We start from the raw sequence: 24023 nt of genomic DNA on the forward strand, positions 1-24023 counted from the left end.
TTCTTTTCTATTTGGACCAAGTAAACCAGCAACTATATCTCTTTAATGGGCACAACAAAAAACATAGCTTATATCTAAGCTATGTGCCTTCAAAAAAAAACAAAAAAAAAAACAAAAAAAAAACAATTAACTTTTTTTTTAAATTTATGCTCAAAAAGCACACAGACTTCATTATAATAGCAGCCAACTCTCAGGCTCATAGCTATACCCATTACTCCACATGGAGTCATGTGATCTGATCTGATGAACTGATCTGATTATCTGGCTGCGGCGTGAAGACAGCATCACTCGTACCTCCCTGCTGCAGCTTACCAAACGGCTGGGAAATGTCTCGCCGTGTCATGTGGCCCGGAGCAACAGCTGCAGATGCGGCACGGTCGCTGCCCTTCTGGAGGCTCGCTGCAATCAGGTGCTCATGACTGGCCGACGCAGCCTCCGCGTTCGGAACGGCCACATCCGTTACGTTTCTGGAAGGTCCGCAGAGGAGTCCTGCTTTCATGCCTCATACCGTACATGGCATTTACACATTTCCCTTCCTTTGAAGGCCTGACAGCCCCTAACCTATCTACACAATCTACATCTACACAGCGGTGCTGAAGCACTGATTATAGCAGAGGCAGGGCAAGACGTCGACTCTAATAACGACGGACCTCTTTCTTGTTTTTGCCGTGGGTTTCACAGTCCGATCCGTAATCCTGTGCCTCAGCTAAGCCAGTGAATATAACGTCTGTTTTTTTTTTCCCCACATGGCCTGAAGACCAAATTAGCTCTGACACAGGAAATGCTTCTAATCGGCAAACCACGTTTTCTCTCAGTCAAGGTAACTTTTTGCCGACGTCGGCCGTTTAAAAGAAGGTTTACAGCCATCTGCAGAAGCAGCAGGTTTATCCAACTTTTATTAAAACCGATAGATCAGTGTGTCTGGGAGTCGTTAGCTGGAGAACCCTCCATTTAAAAACGATAATTTCAGCGAACACATGGATTGCTACTGGATTTGGCAGGAAACGTAAATTGACACGGTGCACATAGCTGATTCAGGATTCTTTTTATTCCTTGTCTACTTTTGGTCTACAGTGGATTTAACAGTTTTATTTCCTCCTAAATGAAATGTTTTATTGAATTCTGGCTCATCAGCAGCTATCGAGATGAACGTTCCCCTATGACGGTCCAGTCAGTACCATGAGAGGGGAGCTGTCGTGGTACACCCTACTTTCTCTGTTTAGGTCCTCATGCTCTGCACCCGTTGTGGGTTTCATGCAACTGGCTTGCAGATTGGTCAGTTTGTGTTTTCTTATCTTGAAGGCATGTATTTTTATATATGCAGAGTCAGTTTTTGTCTGTCTTTTAAACTGATATCTAAAAGGAGACAAAGTGTCCGACAGAGAGAGATCTGCTAGCGTCAGAGCTTACAAAGTATCCTTATCGATGCCTACAAAGCAGCCTCCTGAGATTACCGGTTTCCTAGACAGACACTCTGACATGATGACCAACGCTGCTTTGCATGGGGCTGCCAAACTCTGATTTCCCTCTGCTTCGATTCGGGTAAACCCAAACGATGGGTGGAGCATGCTGAAAGCCTTCGCTGCTTCTCGGTTTCGAGACGAATCACATCCACGGATCTAGCGTTTTATGGTGGGGATCCAAAGAAGGCCTGTTTTAGCCAGAAACCCTGCTGCTTCTGTAGGGATTCCAATGAATCGGGAACTTGAAGTCCAGTCAGTTTTATTTCAAAATAAATGAAAACATTAAGACAGCATGTCATTAAAAAGGACTGCAACTCTGAAAATCAGTTCTATATTTTCAAATCACAACTGAAGTTTTTTCCCCCCACTCAATTTTCCAGGGGGACGCCTAATAGAACTTTGTTTTTTTATTTGTTTTTTTACAGTGTCCCTTACTTTCCCACCGCATGTTTCTTAAGGAGCTGCTTTTCTGCTGATAGTCCAACTAATTAATTAGCCAATATCAGCTCGTTATACCTTTGTTACTATATAAATATTATATAAAAAATTAGTGTTGCACCGATACCGATACCATTATCGGACGGGGCCCCGATCCAGCGCTAAAATGGTGATATCGGTATCGGTGAGTACCAACAAATAGGGCACCGATACCATTTTGATGTTTGTATGTCACTTGAACGCAGCCTTCTGTCTCCTGACTAGTATTATACATGTTATATAAGTTCATGAAAGTTGCACTAGTTTGGCATTTGAGAGCCAAAACTCAGGGTTTAAAAGAGATTATTCAATTATTAATGTCATTTTACTGTCTTACTGTTGCACTACTATTATACATGTTAGAATTTCACAAATGTTGCACTATTTTGGCCTTTGAGAGCCAAAAGTTTATTCAACTATTATCACCCATTCCAGGTAGGCAATAAAAAGTTCTACTACCCTAAGTAGTATGCAGTTCTTCATATATACACACATACACATCAATTTCAAACAGATGGTATCGGTATCGGCCAATACTGCACAGCCAGGTATCGGGTATCAGTATTGGGGACAAAAAATAGCATTGGCGCAACACTATAAAAAAATTGACATTCTGCACTGTAACCAATAGAAAAATACATGGAAATGTAGCAGTTATTAATGAAGTAATTATATAATGGGTCAGAGCAATACCTGAACATCATAGGTAATCGTCACTATATTAGTAGGGCTGATTATTGTTTTTGTGTTTCAAACAAAGACTGTCAGATCATGTGAAATATTTTTGTTTCCATTAATACATCGCCATTATAAATTTCCACCGCACCAATAAACTGTTGCATTTTTAGCCTGCGTTATCTTTTTAGGTGAACCCATTATGTGAAGGTCCACGCCTCAGTCATAACAGGTAAGATTACACTGATTTCAAAGTTCTGCAACCAGCTGTATTTGCATGCAGTTGCTACGGCCATCATTTTACATGTGGCGTTTTGCCCGTAGGCCTAGAGGCTTTTCATGCAATGGTTATTCTATTATATAAAAAAAAAAAAAAGGTCCCATAAGTGAATGAGAATACAGCCTTGCACCAGCTAATTTGATTTTGTGGTACCGTGTCTGGTACTGAGCAAGATCAACACTTGCAAGGTACCAGATCAGATCTGTTATAAACATTTAAAGCATAACCAGAAAGTCAACTACTGTTAATTTTTTTAAAAAAAGGGCAATTATTACTTTAAGTTTCTGCAAACTGCAGTCTTATATTTAATCTGGAAGTTTTGTTTGTTTGTTTGTTTAGCATATCTACAACTGCATACCTAACTGAAAGGGATGCAATGCAAGATATTTATCTTAAAAAAATAAATAAAAATAATAATCACTATTCTGTACCTGTTCCTGACCCCTGACCTCCAGGTGGCCTGAGGAAAGCCAGTGTTCTCTCACACCATGTCCATCACAACCTGTCCTGTCACAATAACCCCTCATCTACCCCTTCCAAGCCGTCTGACCTGGCTGCCGATATATAGCTGACCCACAGAACCCGTCCGCTCACTGCGGCCCTCGGGCGCTTATTGGGAAAGCGCTGCGGTCTCGACATCCACAGACTTCTTCCACGGCCAGGTTCTGCGCTAATCTTAGCGAGCTAGTGGGTCGTGTTTTCCCTGTGACAGCGCAGCAAAGACGCGGCTGGCGCACGCCGCTACTCGTAGCATCGGGCTGGGCTGCAGCTAACTTACTCAGTGGTCCTCCAGGTCCGAGCGCCTGGTCCTTGGCAGGTGGGGTGCCGCTTTGTCGCTCGAAGTTGCCAGGGTTGGAGAAATAATCCCTGAGCCGCGGGAGCTCCCTGCCTGCTTCCAGCAGTTCCGTGTGAAACTCCAGGGCCGTGAGGATGTACTGGTCCCGTAACAGCTGAGCGGCTATCAGGTCCACGGACACCCGCGTCTCGGCACCGCCTGCCATTGCGGATGTGGCCACGGCCGATGCCGCGGTGCCCTCCCCGCTGGGGCTCGTCCGGTTGCTGGACAGCAGCAGCGTCGGAGGCTCGGCGTCTGCAGGCGGCGAGAAGGGATTGCCTGGCGGTGGCCCTGGCGCCCCCTCGCTCGGGCGTCGTTCCGTGTCAACCGTCTCATTAGGACGTCGCTCCGCTTCTTCCTCGGAATCACTGACATCAAACGGATTGACCGACGCCATTTTTCCCACTAAAAAAAAACCTTTTAACGATCCAGGGAGGCTAGGCTAATCAGACGGGCTTCTTCCTGAATGGATACTGATGTGTGTGGCTCTTACCAGAGGGGGGGGAAAGAATGCGGCCATACGATTGGCTAAATTCAGGGGACGTCAACTCAAAGCCCGCCCTTTTCATGGGATGTAGAGAAGTGATTGGATATTTCTGAGGTAACTGGGCTGGGCATGATTTTCAGTTGACAGCTCATGCTAGATGTGTCATGTCAAAAATTGAAAATACAACCTGTGTAAATAAAGATGTGTATGTATAGATTTTTTTCTACATTATTGAAATATTAAATTAAAAAGGCGAAAACTACGAGTTACGTCTTTTTGTAACGTTTTCATTTAGAAAAGCTGCTGCTGGAATTAAAAGAGCACCTTGACTAACTACACTACCCGCAATGCAGCTGCGAGCGCATGCGTCAAGAGTCAACGCCAGCGTCACGACCAGGAAGTAAATACTCGTGCTGCCTGTATTTCTTGTAGTAATCTTGTTACAAAGAGGGGTAGTTGGTTTTGTAAAAGCATCTACTTAAAGATTACGCTGATCTTGTTTCGGAGCAGCAGCGTTGATCCGTCTGCTTCTTTGGATATGGATTGACGGCTCATTTACGGAGATAAAATTGAAAGAAAATAAGATTGTTTTGAATGGCGAAATATTTGCGATCACTAATTCGTTCTTTAAATCACTTTATACCAGGATCCAGTTGACGTTATATTACACTGACAGGTAAGACTGATAACTTCTCTGTCCCAGATCTCGCTGTTAACACTTACACTATGATGGAATAGCTGTTACAAATAAAAATGCCACAAAAATATTGTATAATGTATTTGTTTGATGTTTGGCACATTGGCTGGGGGCATATGGGAACGGATTAGTCCTATCTCTAAGCCTTTCTGTAGCAGATACATTGACTTAGACAGTCGAATGGTAAAGCTGCGGATTCTATTTGGTTTCTCTTAGCAGTTTCTGTGTAGTCCCTATTAGCACTTTTTAATATAATCTTTCTTGCTTTTGCATTTTTTTTTTTTTTTTTTACGTTTCTTCATTTCAGGAAAACTCAGGGTTGCTCTGTAGAGCCAGAGCAGTCTTCAACCAAAATGAGAATGATCACATTTTTCATGATAGGACTGACAGTCCATGTAGTATTCTTCCTGTCCATCTTTGACATCTACTTCACATCCCCTTTGGTCCACGGCATGACGCCCCAGTCCACGCCGCTGGCACCCCCCGCCTCCAGGCTGGTCTTAGTTGTGGCAGATGGCCTCAGAGCTGACAGTCTCTTCACCCCGCTTCCCAACGGCTCATCTAGGACTCCATTCCTAAGGTTGGGAAATTGATTTGTCTTAAAAGACAAATATGTTTTCGATCTTTAAATTGGCCTAATCTTCTTTTTACCGCCAGGACCATAATAGAGGAGACTGGTACCTGGGGCGTCTCTCACACACGCGTGCCTACTGAGTCTCGGCCTGGTCATGTTGCTCTGATCGCAGGCTTCTACGAGGATGTCAGCGCAGTTGCTAAGGGTAAGTGCATGTTGGGATTCTTGTCCTCCTCCTCTGAATTTGTCTTTGAAGGATTTTGACATTGTGTCTTTGTGATGATAATTCGCATTTTCTTTGTGTATTTCCAGGTTGGAAGGAGAATCCAGTAGAGTTTGATTCAGTGTTTAATGAGAGCAGAAACACGTGGTGCTGGGGGAGTCCAGACATCCTCCCAATGTTTGCCAAAGGTAGCCAACAGAGTTTCTACTCAGTCGGGGAAAGTATAGAATGGGGTTTTATCATCTATCGAGTTAGAATAAGGGGGGGGGGGGGGGGAGCAGAGCATGGAAAATGATTAGGTTTCCTGAATTTATGTTATCCTCACATCTAAAACAGGGGTTGCCAAACTTTACTGACTGTAACCCCCTAAAACACAGCCAAGAGATTGGCAACTCCGCTTTTTCTTTGGTATCGGTTTCACAAATAAGGAAATACTAAATATTTTAGCACATCGGCATCAAATTATTAATAACATTAAGACTTTGAAAAAAAAATGTGCAAATATTGTGTAATTGTGTAATTCTCATAATATTACAACTATGTTCTGGTAATATTATGACTTTATTCTTCAATTTAAAAAAATAGTATCACGGCCATCATACATTAAAGGAGCTATAAGTAAGATATTCACTGTAAAATCAGTCTAAATCATTCTCATTTCTCACCGGGGATGGAAGTAACATTCCCTATATACAATCGGTCTTCTTCGTCAACAATGTCTTAGTCAAGTTTTTCCCTTTTCACACCTAGAGGTACTGTCTGGAACTACTTTGGTGCAGTGTGCAGCCCGTGTTTACTTCCTGGTCCCTAAGCCAATCACGTGAGAGTTCCCTGGGTTCCCAGCACAGAGCGCAGTATTTGGTATTTTATCTTGGCAAAAGAGCAGCAGCCTGAAAACATGGAAGCCAGTAGGAGAAGCGGACCAGAAATAGAACAAAATACAACATCATATAACTATCCTGTGTAAGTAAAAATTCAGAAGGGTTTGACACCGTTTAAAAACGGCATATTTAATTGTTGTAATTGGCAAGCTGTTGTGCCGATTTTAGCCTCTAGGTGCCAGTATTACTTATAGCTCCTTTAAACAAAATAAATTGTTGGTCATAGAGGAGGAAATTTCACAAAAACAAAAACAACTAAGAAATCCATCCATCCATCCATTTTCCGAACCGCTTTATCCCTCATGGGGTCGCGGGGGGTGCTGGTGCCTATCTCCAGCATTCACTGGGCGAGAGGCGGGGTACACCCTGGACAGGTCGCCAGTCTGTCGCAGGGCCAACTAAGAAATATTGAAATTAATTTCACATATTTGCAAAAAAAAAAAAAAGAAACGTTGATGGTCTGAAGTTGAAAAGTTGTAAATATTTTAGAAAAAAAAAGGTGTTTCCCATGAATACATACTAAAACTAGGATATTCTCTGACATTGCAAAGCCAGAAATCTGCAAGAAAATAAGCTCAGAAATCTGTTAACAATGTGATTAAAGTTTGATATATTACACTTCCTGTAACACAAAATGAACTATTACAATGTAGACATGTACTTGTGTGAACCTGAAATATCTCCTCAAGATGTCTTAATTGCAAAACTGCTCCAGCATTTTCAGGGATGTCCTTTCTAAACATCAATGATTTTAAAATTGAGAATGGCTGTTTGAAATATAAATGTTTTTTTTTTAGGTAAGTGTGTCTTTGTGGGTCAAGCACAAAAAATTATTATTTATTCTAAACAAAACCACTAAGAGCTCAGAAAAACTTACACATGATATATGTTATAAAAATAAGGAGAAAATGAATCACTAATGCATTTATTCTTTATTCTTCATTATTTGCAACAGTTCCTTTTTACCATCGTCTGGATCATTGTAGAACCACATTGCGGAGGGACAAATGGATCTCATTCGCTGCTCTGGGTTCTTGCAGGTGCTACTGGTGACCACGTTTATACCCACACATACCCAGCAGAGGAAGAGGACTTTGCTTCCACAGATGCTTCCAGGCTGGACAGCTGGGTTTTCACCCAAGTCAAAGTACGGCTGCAGAATTACTGACACTAAAGAGGGCTGCTCTAATTGATATATTCAGAACAACTGATTAAGTCCACAAAATGGGGATTTTTCAAAAGTATGTGCTGAGATGGGGTACATGTCGGTTGCTGTAATGTTCACAGTATTTTTTCCTTGAATAATATACAGTTTTTTAAATTATTATTTGAAAACGGGGAGCCACCTGTAATAACGATAACGTAGTTTACAGCCCTTTTGGATTATGCAGGGTCAGTGTATGACATTGCTGCATAATGTTCATGATGTTAATTGTAGTCTAGCATTGCTAGAATAATTATGTTTGTGTTGAAAATTTGCAACAGTCCTTCTTTCAAGCTGCAAAGTCTAACTCCACTCTGAGGGCCACTCTGCTCGAGGACAAGAATATCTTCTTTCTGCATCTGCTCGGCATTGACACCAACGGACATGCTCACAGACCAATGTCTCAGTAAGTGGGTTGTGTTGGGTTGGGATCTTTCTCTTCTTGCTTTTGGGATTCAATTTATTGCACTTTTCTCACAAATGAACACCCTCTCTGACCGTCTTACACTTTGGGTTTTCTACAGGGAATATCTGGACAACATCGCCCTGGTGGACACTGGTGTAGCCGAGGCTGTGTCTCTGATAGAGGACTTTTTTGGCCATGATGGGAGAACTGCCTATGTGTTTACCTCCGATCACGGCATGACAAACTGGGGTAAGAGCTTCACTCGGGTTTGGTTTTGATGTCTGCTACATAAGTAAGAAGAGGTATTGATTTACCAGAGTTTTCCTCTAGGGTCCCACGGCGCAGGCCATCCTTCTGAAACACTCACACCTTTAGTGGCGTGGGGAGCGGGAGTGAACAAGGCCCAGAGGGTCACAGAATCCCAGCCATATGAGGATGGATTCTTAAAAGGTAAGCCCATGGTTCTTCTCAATTTCAAACACTGCATGTCTGATTGAATTTCCACTCTTTGCACGTTTTGTTTTGTTTGAGTCTCTCTCTTTTTTTCTTTCCTTTGTTTAGACTGGAACTTGGAGCATATTCTTAGAGCTGATGTAAATCAGGTGAGGAGAACACTCCACAAAATGTTCCTGTTAACAGTAAGAATCCAGAGGGAAAAAACTTTAATACATACTATTGGGATGTTATGTTAAAAGCTAATAGTGACAGACTGTTACAAGGAAGCACATAGTTGCTAGCCTCGTGAGACCATCCTGATCTCGCGAGCTTTCAAGGTTTCACTCGCAGATCAGTCTGGCTACTCTCCGTTAAAGAAAATTTGGAGCCGTTCACCAAACGAACGTCCAATCAGCGTTGGCTTTGAAGCGGGTTGAGGTGTGACGCAACGAGAAGCGCGACAGTTCAGTCTAAAGAACATGGCGGCTTCAGCCGATGAAACTAGCATTAGCGTGGCTATCGAGCAAGTTTTATCGGAATTACAGAGTATTTCTTTGCTGAGCTAACGAGCCTTTACCTGCAGCAGCAAGAGTAGCTTGGCTTGTGGTTGTGTTTTCGTCATTGCTCTGTTACGAGCGACGACGAAGCATGTTGACGAGTACGTCATATGCTACGTTGATCTGATTGGTTTATTTGGCCCGTCTATCACCAACATAGGCCAATCAGCTAACCAGTATTTTCGCCCCTTTCCAAAATTACTTCAACGGAAGGTTTCCAGATGGATATGCGGAGCAAATCTATCTGGCGGAGTCAGGTAACATAGTTGCAAAGTGAAGCTAAAATTATACAAGATTTTCTTTTTAAGCATAAATCTGAAAGCTGTGATCCACATACACCGATATCCCTAAATAAGTGAAAGTGCTACCAACTGCCTGCAGAAGCCACCTAACTGGTGGGTGGACTCCACCTGCACGTCATTTTATCTCAGTAAAAACTCTTCTGTGAAGGCCTCAGAGAACAGAGATCCAGGAAGTACACATCAGACAGGTCAGCGGAAAAACATGTTTTAGAGAGATTTAGAGCAGGATTAGATTTTCAATTTACATTTTTCACCTTATCTGTTTTAGACTTAGACTTAGACAACTTTATTTGTCATCCTGCATGCACAGAGTGCGTACAGAACAAAATTTCGTTTTCATACAGCTTGGAAAATCACGGTAAAATGCAGTAAATTTCAGTGAACTCCACCTGCTTTTAAAGAGCAACATGGTGCTGTAATTAATAAACAAGTTAAATGCAAATGTACCCAAAAAAAAAAAACGTGAAAAAAAAAACCTAACGCAACATTACAGTCTGCTTGAAATAAAAGGCAGGGGGGAAAAAGCATTAATGAGAGAAGTAGCCATGAGCAAACCTAACGCTGCAAACGTCCCTCTGAGCAAAGCATGGTGGTAGCAGCATCATGCTGTGGGGATGCTTTCTTCAGGAGGGACAGGGAAGCTGGCAAGAGTTAAAGGGAATACATGGCAGGAAATCTGGGGTCATTCTGGAAGAAAAGCTATCAGGGGGGGGGGGGGGGTCAAAAAGTTTGCCGATGGGGCAGAGGTTCACCTTCCAGCAGGACAATAACCAAGTGTAAATAAACAACTAGAGCTACGATGCAAAAGTGTCGATCAAAGCGTATTCCTGTTTTCAAAAGGCCCCGCCAATGTCGGGAGCGAAGTCCAATTGGGAATTCGGGGTTTACAGGTTTGAAGATATAAAGAAGGCAACAGCATTCATTCAGTCTGTCTGAGCTTGAGCTGTATTTTGCAAAGAAAAACGGGCAACAATCTAGTTTTCTAGATGTGCAAAACTGGTAGAGACATACCCTAAAAAACTGGTTTTGAGGTGTAGTTGCAATGAAAGGTGGCTCTGCAAAATATTGACCCGGGAGACTGAAGACAAAATGTCATCCGTCCATTTTCAGATTTTTATTTAAAGAAAAAAGATCTTCCACCTTACAGCGACGTGCCACTTTGTGTCGCTCTTACAGACAAAACCTCCATTATAATGCGTAGAAATGAATGGTTGTCGTTTGATAAAACTGAAAAAGTTCAAGCGGTGTAAATGTTTTTGCGAGGCGCCGCTTTAAGCTTTACCGTTGTTCTGTTCTGTGTTTGTCATTTCAGGCTGATATTGCTCCACTCATGGCTTCTCTGCTCGGCTTGCCCATCCCAGTCAACTCTGTTGTAAGTCAGTGGATGATAAGAAGAAAGATTAAATATCCCAAAATGTAACTGTTCAGTGCAGTACTTAGGCTGCCCAAAAGAGGATGTTCTACCCATGCTTGAATAAACAAATTGTTAATGTAACGCAGTGTTTTGATTTTGTACTGTAATAGCCGTGCGTTCTTGTATTTGCGTGTTCCCAGGGTGTGATACCTCTCCTCTACCTCAACAACAGCGACCAGTTCAAGGCTGAAAGCATGTACACTAATGCTATTCAAGTACTGGAGCAGTTCAAGGTATCCCAGCATGCATTTCTGCTGTCTAGTAGCTGGCACGCCACACAGTGGGATACTGTTATGACGCCGCTATTGACGCTTACGGGGATTGCGCCGCGGTTTGTGTTTTTCTTCGACAGGTGAAAATGACCCAGAAAAAGGAGACGACGCTACCTTTTCTCTTCACTCCGTACCAGTGAGTGCAACGCTGTACATGAAACAGGGCCAATAAGTGAAAAGATAGCTTGTTTTCAACACAGATTAAACTTGATGAACCTTTAATTGTTTTTGCTGTTTTTTTTTCTAGACTCCTGACTGAGTCGAAGCAAGCAGAATTCACGCGCAAGGCCCGGATACTGATTCAGTTAGAGAAGTACAACGATGCTGTAAGTATCAGGGAATTTAATTTTAATCAGGATTTTTTTTTTTTTTTTTTTTTTTTTTTTTTATGTTTATGCCTTCTGATCTCATCCAAATGCTGGACAATTTACAATGTTGTTTTAATATTCTCTTTTCCTCTTCACAAAAGCCCTCCGTTTGATTTGCTCATACGTCCCATCTCTCGTCAGGTCTCTCTGTGCCAGTCTCTGATAGCCCTCTCTCTAGAGGGCCTGGTCTACTACCACACCTACGACCGGTTCTTCCTGGGTTGCAGTGTGGTGTTGGGATTTATAGGCTGGACCTCGTATGTCATCCTGGTTATACTCAGGACTCACGCCAGCCTCGTTCGTCATCCTAACCTCGCCAAACAGGTAGGGACAGCAGAGGGTTACCCCGCTGTTTGACGGTCCTTTCACAAAAAAAAAAAAAACAGGTTTACAACTCTTGCCTGTCTTGTTAAACTGGTATTCCTGTGTGTTTGTGCAGAATCCCACTCAGAATTTGGCCTGGTTTTGTGCTGCCGTGGCAGTGGCGATCACTCTGTTCCTGCTCATCCAAAGAAGTCCCATTACTTACTACATATACTGCCTGCTGCCTGTTCCTGTATGGTACTCCGTTTTAAAAGAGTAAGGAAAGCCATTTGAAATATGCAAAGGAGACAATAAGATGACAGAGATCAGTGTTGTGACGTGGCTGTGAAGCATGTAAAATTTCCATATGACCCACAGCACGGACGGACCGGTTACACAAAACGCCTAAATACACTCAAATATATATTTATTTTTGGTGTAAACTGAGTCCGTTGAGGTTGTTTTGTCTTTATATAGCCTGTTTTTTCTGAGATCATTTTTTTTAATTATTCTTTCTTTCTTTCTTTCCTGTTAGGTCTGGAGCTCTGTCAGATCTGATCCGATCAGCTCCCTCTCTGCCTCTCTGGAAATGTTTGGGCTATTTCGTGCTGGTGGCGTTTGGGATCGAGCTGCTCGTAGGTGCCTTGAGACCAGTTGTCGATGACTCCTTCGTACAGTGCAAGGGATTCACAGTCTGACGTCATCCGTCTCGGATGAATGTTTGTCATTTGCTGCCCCCAGGTGGTGAGCTTCTTTCATCGCGCCATGCTGACCGTAGGCCTGGCTTTCCTTTCGCTGTGGCCCCTCCTGTCGGGACTTTTTGGCAAGGCCAAGGTAACAGATCCTGTCATTGTGCTCAGGCTGGACCATTAAAAGTGGGCGATTTTTTGTTGTCTCCAGGAAAAACAATTATTCAAACAAACCAAAACATCACAATCTGGTCGGAAAAACAGTTTCCAGATAAAAAAAAAAAAAAAACTCTCGTCAGCAGTTCGAATTTTCACACCAAAAGCTATCCTAAGATTTTCTTTTCTCAATAAAAACCCAATATTTCTGCATAGGGATGGATGAGCGTAAATATAGATCTAAATATAGATCCATATTTTGATGAGCGAAAATGTTCTCTGACACACAGGTGTAAATGTGCATCCTGGTACGTTTCCCTTTTTAGGACAGGACCCATTGATATGCATGGCTAAAATTTCCTTCACGCCATCATTTCATAAAAAAAAAAAAAAAAAAGTCAAACGATCCTCTCTATATTTGCGTACATACCAAAAGGAAAACGAATAAATACGGTCTGGTCTGTCCCAGGTTCTAAAATTGTTTACCTGTCATCAGGTCCACAAATACACAGAACAGATTCCTTCCTGTGTCCTTGTCATAAACAAATATGAAGCCAAAATGGAAATCTTGTGTGTAACACGTAAAAACAAAAGGATTCAAATAAACAAAGCAGCCAGTTGCTGTTATCCACATCCACTTGACTGACTGATCCTCACCAAGAGTGATCACCTCTGTGGCGCAGTTTGCCGCTGTGCTAATGCGTGTATTAAGGCCATGCCAGGGAATCTGAGAAAAGCAGTCCTCTGCTGCCCATTCATCTGGTAAAGTTTGCAAATAACTGATAATCTGCACACTGCAGGGACAAAGATGTCGTATCTTTATTATTTGCAAGTGGAAAACGTTTGAGTCGGCGGCCATTCTTCTCAGAGCTGAACATCCCAGCACATTCAGACTTTAAGGCTTAGAGAAAACGTGACTTCAGTTGACATTCCACACCGAATACAGGACGACCAGCACTAGAACCTGTACCGTCTCAGCAAGTGTGGCTTGTTTAGAGGGGTTTGTACCAGAAGTCTTCCATCTGAAAAGAACATAATAGACAAAACAATTAAAAAAAACAATACATTTCTGAAATGATGTTGGGTCAGACTAAAGTAGAGATGTTTGTTCGTAACGCGCAGCTCCGCGTTTGGGGAAAGCAAAAACGAGCATATCGGCACCGACGCCTCACAGCAACGCAGGAGCGTGAGCCCATGAGTCCTGCAGCTTAAATTTTGGTCAAAATGACGGTCTTGCAACAGCGAAACAACCTGACCCGTCCCAGCAAATCTGTCACAGAACGTGCGAAATAGGATTTTTACTGGAACATAGCTTCAACCATTTAAGACAGTCTCCTTTTTTTTGTTTTTGTTTGTCACTTAGCTTTTGAAGTTAAAGTTGAATGTTTCACTTTTCATAAAGTCCAATTGTTTTGATCCTTATGTTTTTTTTTTATCTGCCAACTCATGTGGTGTCCGTTGTGCGCAGACCAAAGTTTCCCCTGTCTGCATCAAAACCTCACTCTTGTGGTTATTTCTGTCTGTTTTCCTGTGCAGCTCCGCTCAGTGAGCTGGTTTCTTGGCTGCCAGTGCTTGGCTGCTTTCCCGCTGATGCCGGTTGTGGGTAGAGAGCCTAACCTACATCTGGTGTGAGTGCTTCCTTCATTTGCTTACGTCTGTCAGAATACTTACCGCTGCACCCTGTCACCTACACAATTAGAAGTGAGAACATTTAGAGCTGCTGACAGGTTACAAGAGGAATTTTTTTTGGATAAAATGCATAATGTAAGGTCGCTGTAAATCATTAATTTTTTTTAGTAAGTTGTGTAAATAGTGTAACTTCTGCAGAACTAAGAAGAAATAAAAGGGAATATGGTGCGACTTCCCTCTTTCAAGGTATAAAAAAAGTGCGTCATCTTTTTGAGGGGATGTTTTCATGGATGTATTTTTACTTTGTTAGGGTAAAGGTTTTACTTTTTTTTTCTGTCAACTAAGGCCCTCGCATCCGGCGAACGTTTTTAATCTCGGCACATTTTGTTGGTATTGAATTCAAAGATTCCAGTGTTTCTTCTCGGGAATGGGCAGTTTTTGTATTGGTGGGTAAAAAAAATGCGGGTGTTCATATGACTGGATATTGAATTTTAAGAGATGATTATGAATGTAGATATTTTTGAGTCAGTTTAGCTGAATCCTGCCTCTTTAACACAACAGTTAAGGTAAAGGTAAAAAAAAACCCACTAGAATCGAGTCCAGAGGAAAACTGGAGACATAATTTCTACCTTGTGATTCACAGTAAAATGCTTTACACTATATACATGTGCACAAGTAAAGCGCGTGCTCTAAATGGACACGTGAGATGTGCTAAAGCCTAATTTTTGTCCCCTCAGTACCGGCGCAGGCCTGCTCACCCTCTTCACCACGGCGTGTTACCTCTGGTCATCATGGCGGAGGACACCGCTGCACCCGAGCGACAGACGGCAATTTTTCAGTCAGGTAATGGTTGGTTTTTGTTGGTTTGTGTGCGATTTATTTTAGTTTTATTTATTTTTTGTCTCAACAATGGCTAAAATATGTATTACTCGCCAAACCCTAACAGATGATTCTTGTGGCCGCGTGTTCGTACGTGCCGTCGCTCACCCATGCCAGCCTGCAGCAGAAGCAAGGCCTGCCCCTTCTTAATCAGCTCATCAGCTGGAGCACGTTAGGTTGGTGGACGAAAGGGTCGTGGCGGACACCGACTTGTCCCAGCACCGCAGAAAAGTGGAGTTACGTTGAAATCTCACTGCAGGCGTTAATGTTCCACCTTTAAATTCCTGCCATCTCTCTTGTCTTCCAGCATCGTCTATATTTGTTCCTCTTCTGAGCTCAACGCGCCTTTTCCATCGCCTCCTCAGCATACTTTTGTCTCTCACGTCCACATACCTACTGCTCAGTACTGGGTATGGCAAGACCATTTTAAATTTAGTTATTGATTCATGAGAATCTGCTGAATACGACTAGTGTTTCTGTCCTCCCCTACTTAGGTCAGAGGCCTTGTTTCCTCCCGTGCTATCCTGGCTGATGTTTGTGTGGATCAACATTGAACAGGAGGCCTTACTCGCTCAGGGTGTCTCCAGAAGGCAAGAGGTAGAGTACAAGATATAAGGAGAGGAAATTGGAGGGTTTCTGTTTTTTTTTTTTTTTTTTTTTTGTTCCTATACGAGGTACGATTTTTATTTTCCTTTTCCTATAGTAGAACTAAATGTATGCACGTGTCATAAAATGTAATTAGAAAGCAGCTTACCCTTGTGATCTAAGTTGGTAAATCTCAGTTGCTTAAAGCTAGAGTCGGCGATTTTTCCGGATGTTTCCCCAAGTCCCTTTTTGAGTAACTGCGCATGCGCAAGACCGCCTTACCTTGCTCTTCTGCTCCTCAGCGGGATTGTGTGAAAAAAATCTTCCAAATCCATTCTGGTCTAATTTTATTTCTACTTAGGCCTTCCTGTTCAGCACCAATCCTCTGACCAATCCCTGCCATTCGGTCTGAACGACAGCACTTGTCAAAGGCTCGCAGCTCTCACAGAGATCTAATTTTTTTTAACCTTCACCACTGTGAGGATGGAAGGACCGTTTTACATAGTATAACAAAAAGTGTTTCTGAGCAGGATTACCAACTATAGCTTTAAAACTGCAAGGACCACCAGGGTCAAAATGCTTCAGGTTTAGTTTTTCAAAGTTTCAAAATTTTTTATTTTTTTTTAATCTGGTTTTTTAGCATCAGTTTAAAATTTGGCTCAAATATACTGTATGTTCATTCACCTTGAGCTCTTTAGATTCAAATTCATTTAATTGCATACTCAACACCCTAAAGCAGGGGTCTCTGACCCAAGGACCATATGTGGTGCCCACAAGCCTGTTCAAAAAAATTAGCACAACCCTCTAGTGAGCTGCATTTAAAATGCCATTTCATTCAGTTGCTCTTCATTTCCATTTACATAGATTTAAAAATGACAAGCATTAAAAACATGTTTATGTTACGTAGAGTTAAGGTACAGTACAAATGAAGTAGCTCTCATTTTAAAAAAGGTTGGTGACCCCTGCCCTAAAGCAAATCTCATTCCCGCATTTCTCTGGAATCTTTAACAACTGTGGAAAATATCTTAATAGATAGATGGACAAACAGCACAACTCCACAACTTTCAGTTGAAAGCAGATGTTTACACACACTGTATGAAAAAACAACTAGATTTTTCCTCACTCTCAGACATCAAATAAACCTTTCCTGTTACAATGAACAGAATAATCTCTATTAGAATATTTGTATTATTATGCCTTTAAATAATATGGCAAAGGCCACGTGGTTATACTGTGGCTTTGTAACCTTCTGACCGATTAATTCACAACATCAGAGTTAATTGGAACACCTGAAATGCTCTTGAGAAGTTTTGTTCCCCAGAGGTCAATATGATTTAGTGCGAAATGTTCATATTGAAATAAGAACTAAAGCAAAAGCCCCTTTGAAGATGCTGGCTGACAATTGTGAGAAACTGTCACATCATTCAGAGCGAAACGAAACACGAGTGGCCGTTCAGCCAACATGGGCTGAACGGCCACTCATGTTGGAAGAAGCCATGACCACAAAAAAAGTCAGATTACTGTTTGCTAAATAAAGCGGGGACAAAGAATTTAATTTTATTTATTTATTTTAAATTTTTTGGAGACAGATCCTTTGTTCTGATACAACTAAAATTGAAGCGTTTGGCTGAGAAAAAAAAAAAAAGAGGAAGGAAAAAGCTTGCAACCCAGCTGTGAAGCACAGGAGCAGCAGCATTAGGTCAATGTTATCTTTGCTGTAGGAGGAACTGCTACACTTGATGCTACATCTTAATGCAACAGCTCAATGTGGCCTGGAGGGAGAAGCTTGGCACGCATGGATCATCCCATGATCCTAACCATACAGCTAAACTAGCAATGAATTGGCTTGAATACAACCACGTCAGTGTTTCAGAGGGATCGTCACAAGGCCACAATCTCAGTCACGTAGAAAATGTGTATGCCGAGTGTGTGCGAGCAACGAAACCCACAAACCCGACTTGGTTACATACATAAAGCAAACTATTGAGAAAGTTTGTGGAGGGCTACCCAAGTCATACCATTTAAAGTGAAAGCTGACAAATGTATTCATCCGTCTTTGAAGAAAGCATTATGAACTTATCCAAGGTTTGTCGTTCTCCTGGCATTTAACAAATGTAATTTGTTTCGGTAACCCTGGCTGACCTAAACAGAAATAGCTTAGCCTGATTTGATGTTAAAAATATTGTATAGCTCTTAAACTTCTGGTTTCAAGTCTATTTCTATCCACCTTATTCTTGGAGATGCTGCCAGAGAACAGATTATGTCAGTAGGTTTTGATATGATAGCAGTTCCAGCAAAGTATTTTATTTTTATTTTATTTTTGTGAGCTGTATTTTCAAAGTGGACATATGCAAAATCCACTTTTTTAAGCAAGGCAAGGCAAATGTATATGTATAGCACATTTCAGTACAAAGACAATGCAAAGTTAGCCCATAACAAAAAAAAATTCTGCACTCGGAGTCTCTAGGAGTGCAGAAAAGTACAATGTCTGTCCAGATGTTGTGTAGATATTTTTTAAAAAACATATAGTTTTTAGATTATGATTATTAAAAAAAGATATGTTTTTTGTCATATTTTTCAAGTCGTTCAGTTTTCTCTGTTTTCTATTACAGAGCTCTCAAGCCTCATGCATTTCCCTGACTTCACATGCACACATGCCACTCCTCACGCTGAAAACAAAGCCCATACTGAATGAGTGATCCGTTCATTGTGCTGTCCGTTCAGAGCTCAGTCTGAGCTGTTTCGATCTTTTTCACAGCTAGGTGGGCTTCGGTAGCTCCTGCTGCTGTTAGCATTATCAGAGTGGTAGAAGAGCCAAAGAGTCGATCGCACTCTGAACTTGTTTTTTTTTTTTTTTTATTACTATTACGTCACAGTATTTGCAGAATTGGTTAACAAGATCATGGAGGTCCGGCTTAACCTGACCCTAGCCAGATTGATATCGCTCCGCCTAGCTTCACTCACATACATCTGGGACCTCTCCCATAGAGAGTGATTTCTCCAACCAATTTTATTGTCCAGCCAATCAGGATGCAGGGCTGGAGTTTCATAGATGTGACGTAGTGGAGAAGCGACCGAGACGTGAGACTGTTTTGATTCAGACAACAATGGCGGCTCGCATCGAGGAAGCGAGCGTTAACATTGATGCTGCTATTTCTTCCGTGTTGTCCAATCTACCTAATATTGTTTCATTAAAAGAACATCAGAGAACGGCTCTGAAGGCTTTTGTTGGTGGAAACGATGTTTTCGTCCTTGTCCCGACTGGATTTGGCAAGTTTTGTTTTCTGGGGCGCGCCCGTGGCGGAGCGGTTAGCGCGAACCATGTTAGGAGGCCTTTAGTCCTCGAGACGATCGGCCCGGGATCGACTCCTACCCGCGGCGCTTTGCCGCCTGTCTTCCCCCCCTCTTCCTGTCAGCTCACTGTCAATAAAACGCGTGCCACTAGAGCCACAAACACATTAAAAACAAAAAAAAAAGTTTTGTTTTTTCCTGCGTCACTCTCACAGCGTCACGGGTTAGCTTCGGTGTGAGTGGTTGAAATAGCATGTCAATAAAGATGACAGACAAGTGGCTTATCCAATCATATGCAAGGATTTTTGATCTATGACCTGAATGGGGGTGGTCGGCCTTTATATTGAAAGAGACAACACCAAAACGAGTTGCTCTTCGACGCAACTCAGAAAATTGGTAAACAGGGGGGAACGTTGGGGTAAATTAACAAGGAATTCAGATCAAAGCATTGCAGCTCCATCTTTTATGGATTGCGACTGAATGATTTCAGTGTGAAAAGGAAGAACTGAAAAGCACGATAAGTCCCCTCTAAAGTAACTGGTTAGCATTTTCCCCTATTACAATAATCCCAGACCTACGGATATGTCCTTTCAGGGCTCAGGCGTGCTCGAACATGCCTACTTGTCGCGTTGCTTGCGGCTGCTCCTTTAATCCGAGGAAGCTTAACCTCTGGCTTCAGATGGCGCGTTTTAAAGGTGGATTATTCCTGCAGTCAGTGGATTATTTTCCATCGATTACCAACAGAGGTGGAATCAAGATGAACGTGGCTTAAGAATCTAAATTTAAAGCGACCGCTCTAAGCCCCGCAGGCGTTCTCTTTTTACTTGTAAAAAGGCAAATAAGTATGGTGGTTTATGTAATCATTGTCCGTATCTTCAGGTAATCTCCCCCCAACCTTGAATGATGAAAGGTTTGGCAATGGAATAATATTCAGTTTAAGATGGAAAGGTTTGTGTTGCCTCGTGTTGCTTACATGTAAAAACGCTAGAGCGGAAGTTGCTGGCAGAATTGAGGCAATGTATCACAGGAAGTGGGGAAAAAGGGGGATATCTCTAAAAGTTACCTTACACCATCGTGTCCTTACTCAGTCAACCGTGCAGCCATTGCGAAGGCCATCATGGTGCAGCGTGACCAGTGATTTATACTTCTGAACTAATGAGGTGTTTGTGTCTGTTTTTCTTTGTTTTCAGCTGTCCACACTTGATTTCTCAGCCAACGTTGACATCACCAAAATCCGACAGCTAAAGTTGGACGACATCAGAAGATCGTATTTTTTTGTATCCTTGGTCTACTTTATGCATTTGTTGTTTAAGCACAAGAACAGCCTGAACCGGTAGATTAAGAGGCCCTTTATTCTCAGTGTGCTGTTAAAGGTAAAACATTTCTCAGAGTTTTAGAAGCACTCCTTGTCGTCGATAAAAACACTCAAATGGATAATATATAACGTTGACGTTGCTTCGGTCATTTCCTTAACTGTAGATTTCCTACAGGTATTTTTTATAATAACAGCTTTCTTTGGCACAGGGAACATAGCCTCCATTAACAGGTAGCACAGTGTTTGTGTTTTTCCATGTACATTTCTGTATTTTGACCGTCACATTTCTGAGTTTGGGTGCTGTGACTGTCTCCTGTGCGGTTGGTGTTAATTATTTTCTTCTTTTGATCATGAGCTGCTGATCATTCAAATAGAGGAAGCAGAGAAGCGAACTGTGAAAAAGTATTTCCGACCGTGCTGTTCTTTAGTTTGTTAAGAGAAACGCTTCTCTAAAGGACCGGCGCCGAGAAATGTTTCTTACCACCAAAACGTTATAGAAATGTTTAATCTAAAAATATTTTTGATAGACAATTAACCAGTGGTATTCCCCTCAAGACTCATACTCCTTTTCAAAGTTACAGATTTAGCTCTGGTCTCATCAGTAGTAGCAGTCAGTTACTTACTCTTCCTCTTTTTGCTTTTATCTAGTTTTGACCCAGCCTCTGTTTATTGTTTCCTCACCGTCTTTAATCCGTTTATCATGGGAGGGCTCATGATGTGGAAGGTAGGTTATTGTGGGCCTTTTTTGTGTTAAAGGGCTTCACTATAGTATCCATTCCTCTTTACATGTTTCGCTTTTTGCCATGTTAGCATCACACGATCTAACGCATAGACAACTGTGAATCTTTTTGTTGCAATTAGAGCTGCAAGGCGGGGGTATGGTTCATCTAGTTTTGCATATCTAGAGACTAGTTTTTTTTCTCTGTTTTCCTTTTAAGAATAACTCAATCTCAGTCAGATCAGATGGAGAGTATTTGAGGACATCAATTAAATTAAAGATTAATGGGTGGATTTAGGTCCATGCTGACTTCACAAGGCTTCATGCCTGCTTCGCTGCTCTCCTAGCCCGGTTTAAGCAGACTGGCATGCCTTGGTAGGTTTTGCAGTTGTCTTATAAATGTTCAGATTATGTTTTGAGCCGTTCTCTGTCACATATTCAGTGCTTGGGGTATCATTCCATAACTTACCTCTGCTTTAACCTTTTCCACAACTTTATCCCCGACCAGCCCAGTGTGCTATTTGGCCGTTGATTTTCTCTATCCCGTCTCTAAAGCGTTCAAAGAACCGCTGAACTTATGCTGAGATTAAATTGCAGACTGGTGGATGTTACTTAATGGGTGACTTCTCAGGGCTAATTCAAATGTTGAAACAGGATTTGATTCAGGCGCAACACAGTTAGTGGGGATGGATACAAATTCAAAGTATACTTTTCTGTTTATGTGTGAAAAAAAATTGAGAATTTCATTTCACAGCACAATTTTGTACCAGCTCTCCTAGATTTATTCACTGTTCTGTTAGATTCACCACTCTTTCACATTTATTTAAGTGTATATATTAAAACTTGCATTTATTTAAATTGTCTTTTGTTCTCTCAGGTTATTATTCCCTTTATCATTGTGATGTGTACGTTTGAGACCATCCAAGTTGCAACACAGCTCTCCTCAAGAAGGTAATCATCTTTTAAAGTAACAACTAAAAGCTGTTCATTAAGGCAGTGCTCTGATTGGTTGTGCAGTAAATTATGACCAATTTTCTATTCTATAAAGAAACATTAGATGAGATAGAGACTTTCTCTGCGTTGTCAAAGAAACGTGCAGTAACGGTCAGGGGTGTGGGTTCGTGTTTTCTTTACTTTTGATGTTTTATGTCCTCTTCTCTTCCAGTTTGTTCCTCATTGTCCTGGTTATCTCTGACGTCATGGCACTGGTAAAATACTTTGATTAATGTCAGACTACTGTAAAGTACAAGCCTTATTTCCTCAATACATTTCCCCATTAAAGTAGGGCTTATGAGCTTTACACGATAAATGTTTAACTTCCTCGCCCTCAGCATTTCTTCTTCCTGGTGAAAGACTATGGAAGCTGGTTGGACATTGGCACAAGGTAACTCCACCAAAATCACAGTTTGTGGTAATTAAATACTAGTTACCATTTACATATTAGGGTAAATTATTCCCACCTCTTCTTTTTTTTTTGGTTTGGTGTTGTTTTGTGACCTGTAATACACAGATGTACGCCTAAATAGGTTGCCAATTTTATTTTGTGTGTGTGCTGCAGCATTAGCCACTACGTAATCGTGATGTCGATGACCATCTTCCTGATGCTGCTCAGTGTGGTCACACACGTCCTCACCTCGAAAAGACTCGCCCTGTGGAACAGATCTAAGATGCACTTCCCCTAGATAAACGCTGCTCTATGCTTGTCAAATGTGTTAGGTTGTGTACGCCAAATTATTTATTTCATCTAGATGTGTTTCGTGTAGTTGTTCTATGATAGGATGTGGGTTTTGTGGCGCAAAGTACCTGAAACAACCTCAACCCTTTTGTCCAGTCCTGTTTGCACACCGGTCTTTCACAGACGCACCCAGTGTCTGTTTCAGGCATATTTTTAAATGAATCAATAAATAATGGGACAAAGGCTTTTTGAATATTTAACGGTAAAGTAAACATTTGCAAAAACTGCAGATTTGCCATTTTTTTTTTAAAGGTTAACGCACGTTTGCGTAAAGGCACATGACATTTGTTGAAGTTACTAGGGAAAATGTTTTTACCTGACTACATATTAAAAATGCTTTTGGAAAAAAAATGTGTCTGCTAGCTTTTTTTTGTGTGAGTAACTCCTGCTTAATCTGTCACATCAGAACTGTAGACTTTACTGGTGTGTGGTATTTAAAGACAAACTTTCCAATTTTAACCTTTTTTTTTCAACTGTTGATGGAGATCTGCAGGGGGATGTTTAATCGTGGCCTATTTACACTTAAAGACAAACGCAGCTCATGTTTAATATGACTAAAGCAGATCAGCTGCATCAATGCGCAAAAGGCTAAAAATAAGCAGTCTGTTAAAAGTATGACTGAAACCAAAAAAACCACGAGGCAGTTTTTTTTTCTTTTTATTATTGCCCCACCAAGCATAAACTGATATCTGTTTGTTGAAACAAATATGATCTGCTTGAAAATGCTTGATGATGATTACATAAGCACCTTTAATTTGGAGAGTCAGTATATTCCTGTTCTCATTCAGACTCACAGAGCTCGTGTAAAGGAAAAGAAGTCATCATAGCCTAGGATGCAATAATAACAAACGCCCTACCTATGTTATAGAATGGCAGAATGGTTAGCACAGGCAAAAGCAGAGTAGAGGTCACACAAAAGGCTTAGATGCCATGAACTGCCTCTGTTTTATAAAACAGCAGAAAGACCGTGTTTAACGACATGTCTTATGAGATTCAGCATAATGTATAGCTGTTCCTGTTTGCAAATGGCGATGACCCTAATTAGTTATTTTTAAGGATGAACTACTTGGCTCAAAATATTCTTTGCAAAATCATCTGGGGATGAATATTCAAAGCTCTACACATGTTCAATGGGCCTTATCCCACATAGCACTGCATAGAATTACAGCTAAT

At 41.5% G+C, this 24023-nt stretch overlaps 2 protein-coding genes across 9 annotated transcripts in view; one reads left to right on the forward strand and one right to left on the reverse strand.

The window, feature by feature from the left end:
- Positions 1–4217, reverse strand: part of relch (RAB11 binding and LisH domain, coiled-coil and HEAT repeat containing) — a 45975-nt gene extending 41758 nt beyond the window's left edge. For 5 of the 8 annotated variants that reach the window (XM_036124794.1, XM_036124795.1, XM_036124798.1 and 2 more), the window contains exon 1: positions 3674–4215. In XM_036124794.1, coding sequence (XP_035980687.1) covers positions 3674–4127 — 454 coding nt within the window. In that variant the 5' untranslated portion in view covers positions 4128–4215. Of the gene's footprint in view, positions 1–3673 lie in introns of all 8 variants that reach the window. The other 3 variants (XR_004927312.1, XM_036124799.1, XM_036124793.1) reach the window with 3 other exon arrangements.
- Positions 4218–4478: 261 nt separating this feature from the next.
- Positions 4479–23201, forward strand: pign (phosphatidylinositol glycan anchor biosynthesis, class N). The gene is made up of 29 exons (XM_021317170.2): positions 4479–4893; positions 5222–5494; positions 5572–5693; positions 5801–5899; positions 7633–7739; positions 8078–8202; positions 8321–8451; positions 8533–8652; positions 8764–8804; positions 10809–10868; positions 11051–11143; positions 11263–11318; positions 11430–11508; positions 11692–11874; positions 11990–12129; positions 12389–12488; positions 12595–12687; positions 14235–14326; positions 15065–15170; positions 15274–15382; positions 15514–15616; positions 15701–15803; positions 20273–20359; positions 20573–20628; positions 21046–21121; positions 21993–22066; positions 22281–22323; positions 22447–22499; positions 22674–23201. Exons 2-29 carry the CDS (start codon positions 5268–5270, stop codon positions 22795–22797), a joined length of 2802 nt encoding a protein of 933 aa, XP_021172845.2. The 5' UTR covers positions 4479–4893; positions 5222–5267; the 3' UTR covers positions 22798–23201.
- The last annotated feature ends 822 nt before the right edge of the window (positions 23202–24023 follow it).

Source organism: Fundulus heteroclitus, chromosome 21 (assembly GCF_011125445.2).
Source record: "Fundulus heteroclitus isolate FHET01 chromosome 21, MU-UCD_Fhet_4.1, whole genome shotgun sequence".
Classification (NCBI taxonomy): Eukaryota; Metazoa; Chordata; class Actinopteri; order Cyprinodontiformes; family Fundulidae; genus Fundulus; species Fundulus heteroclitus.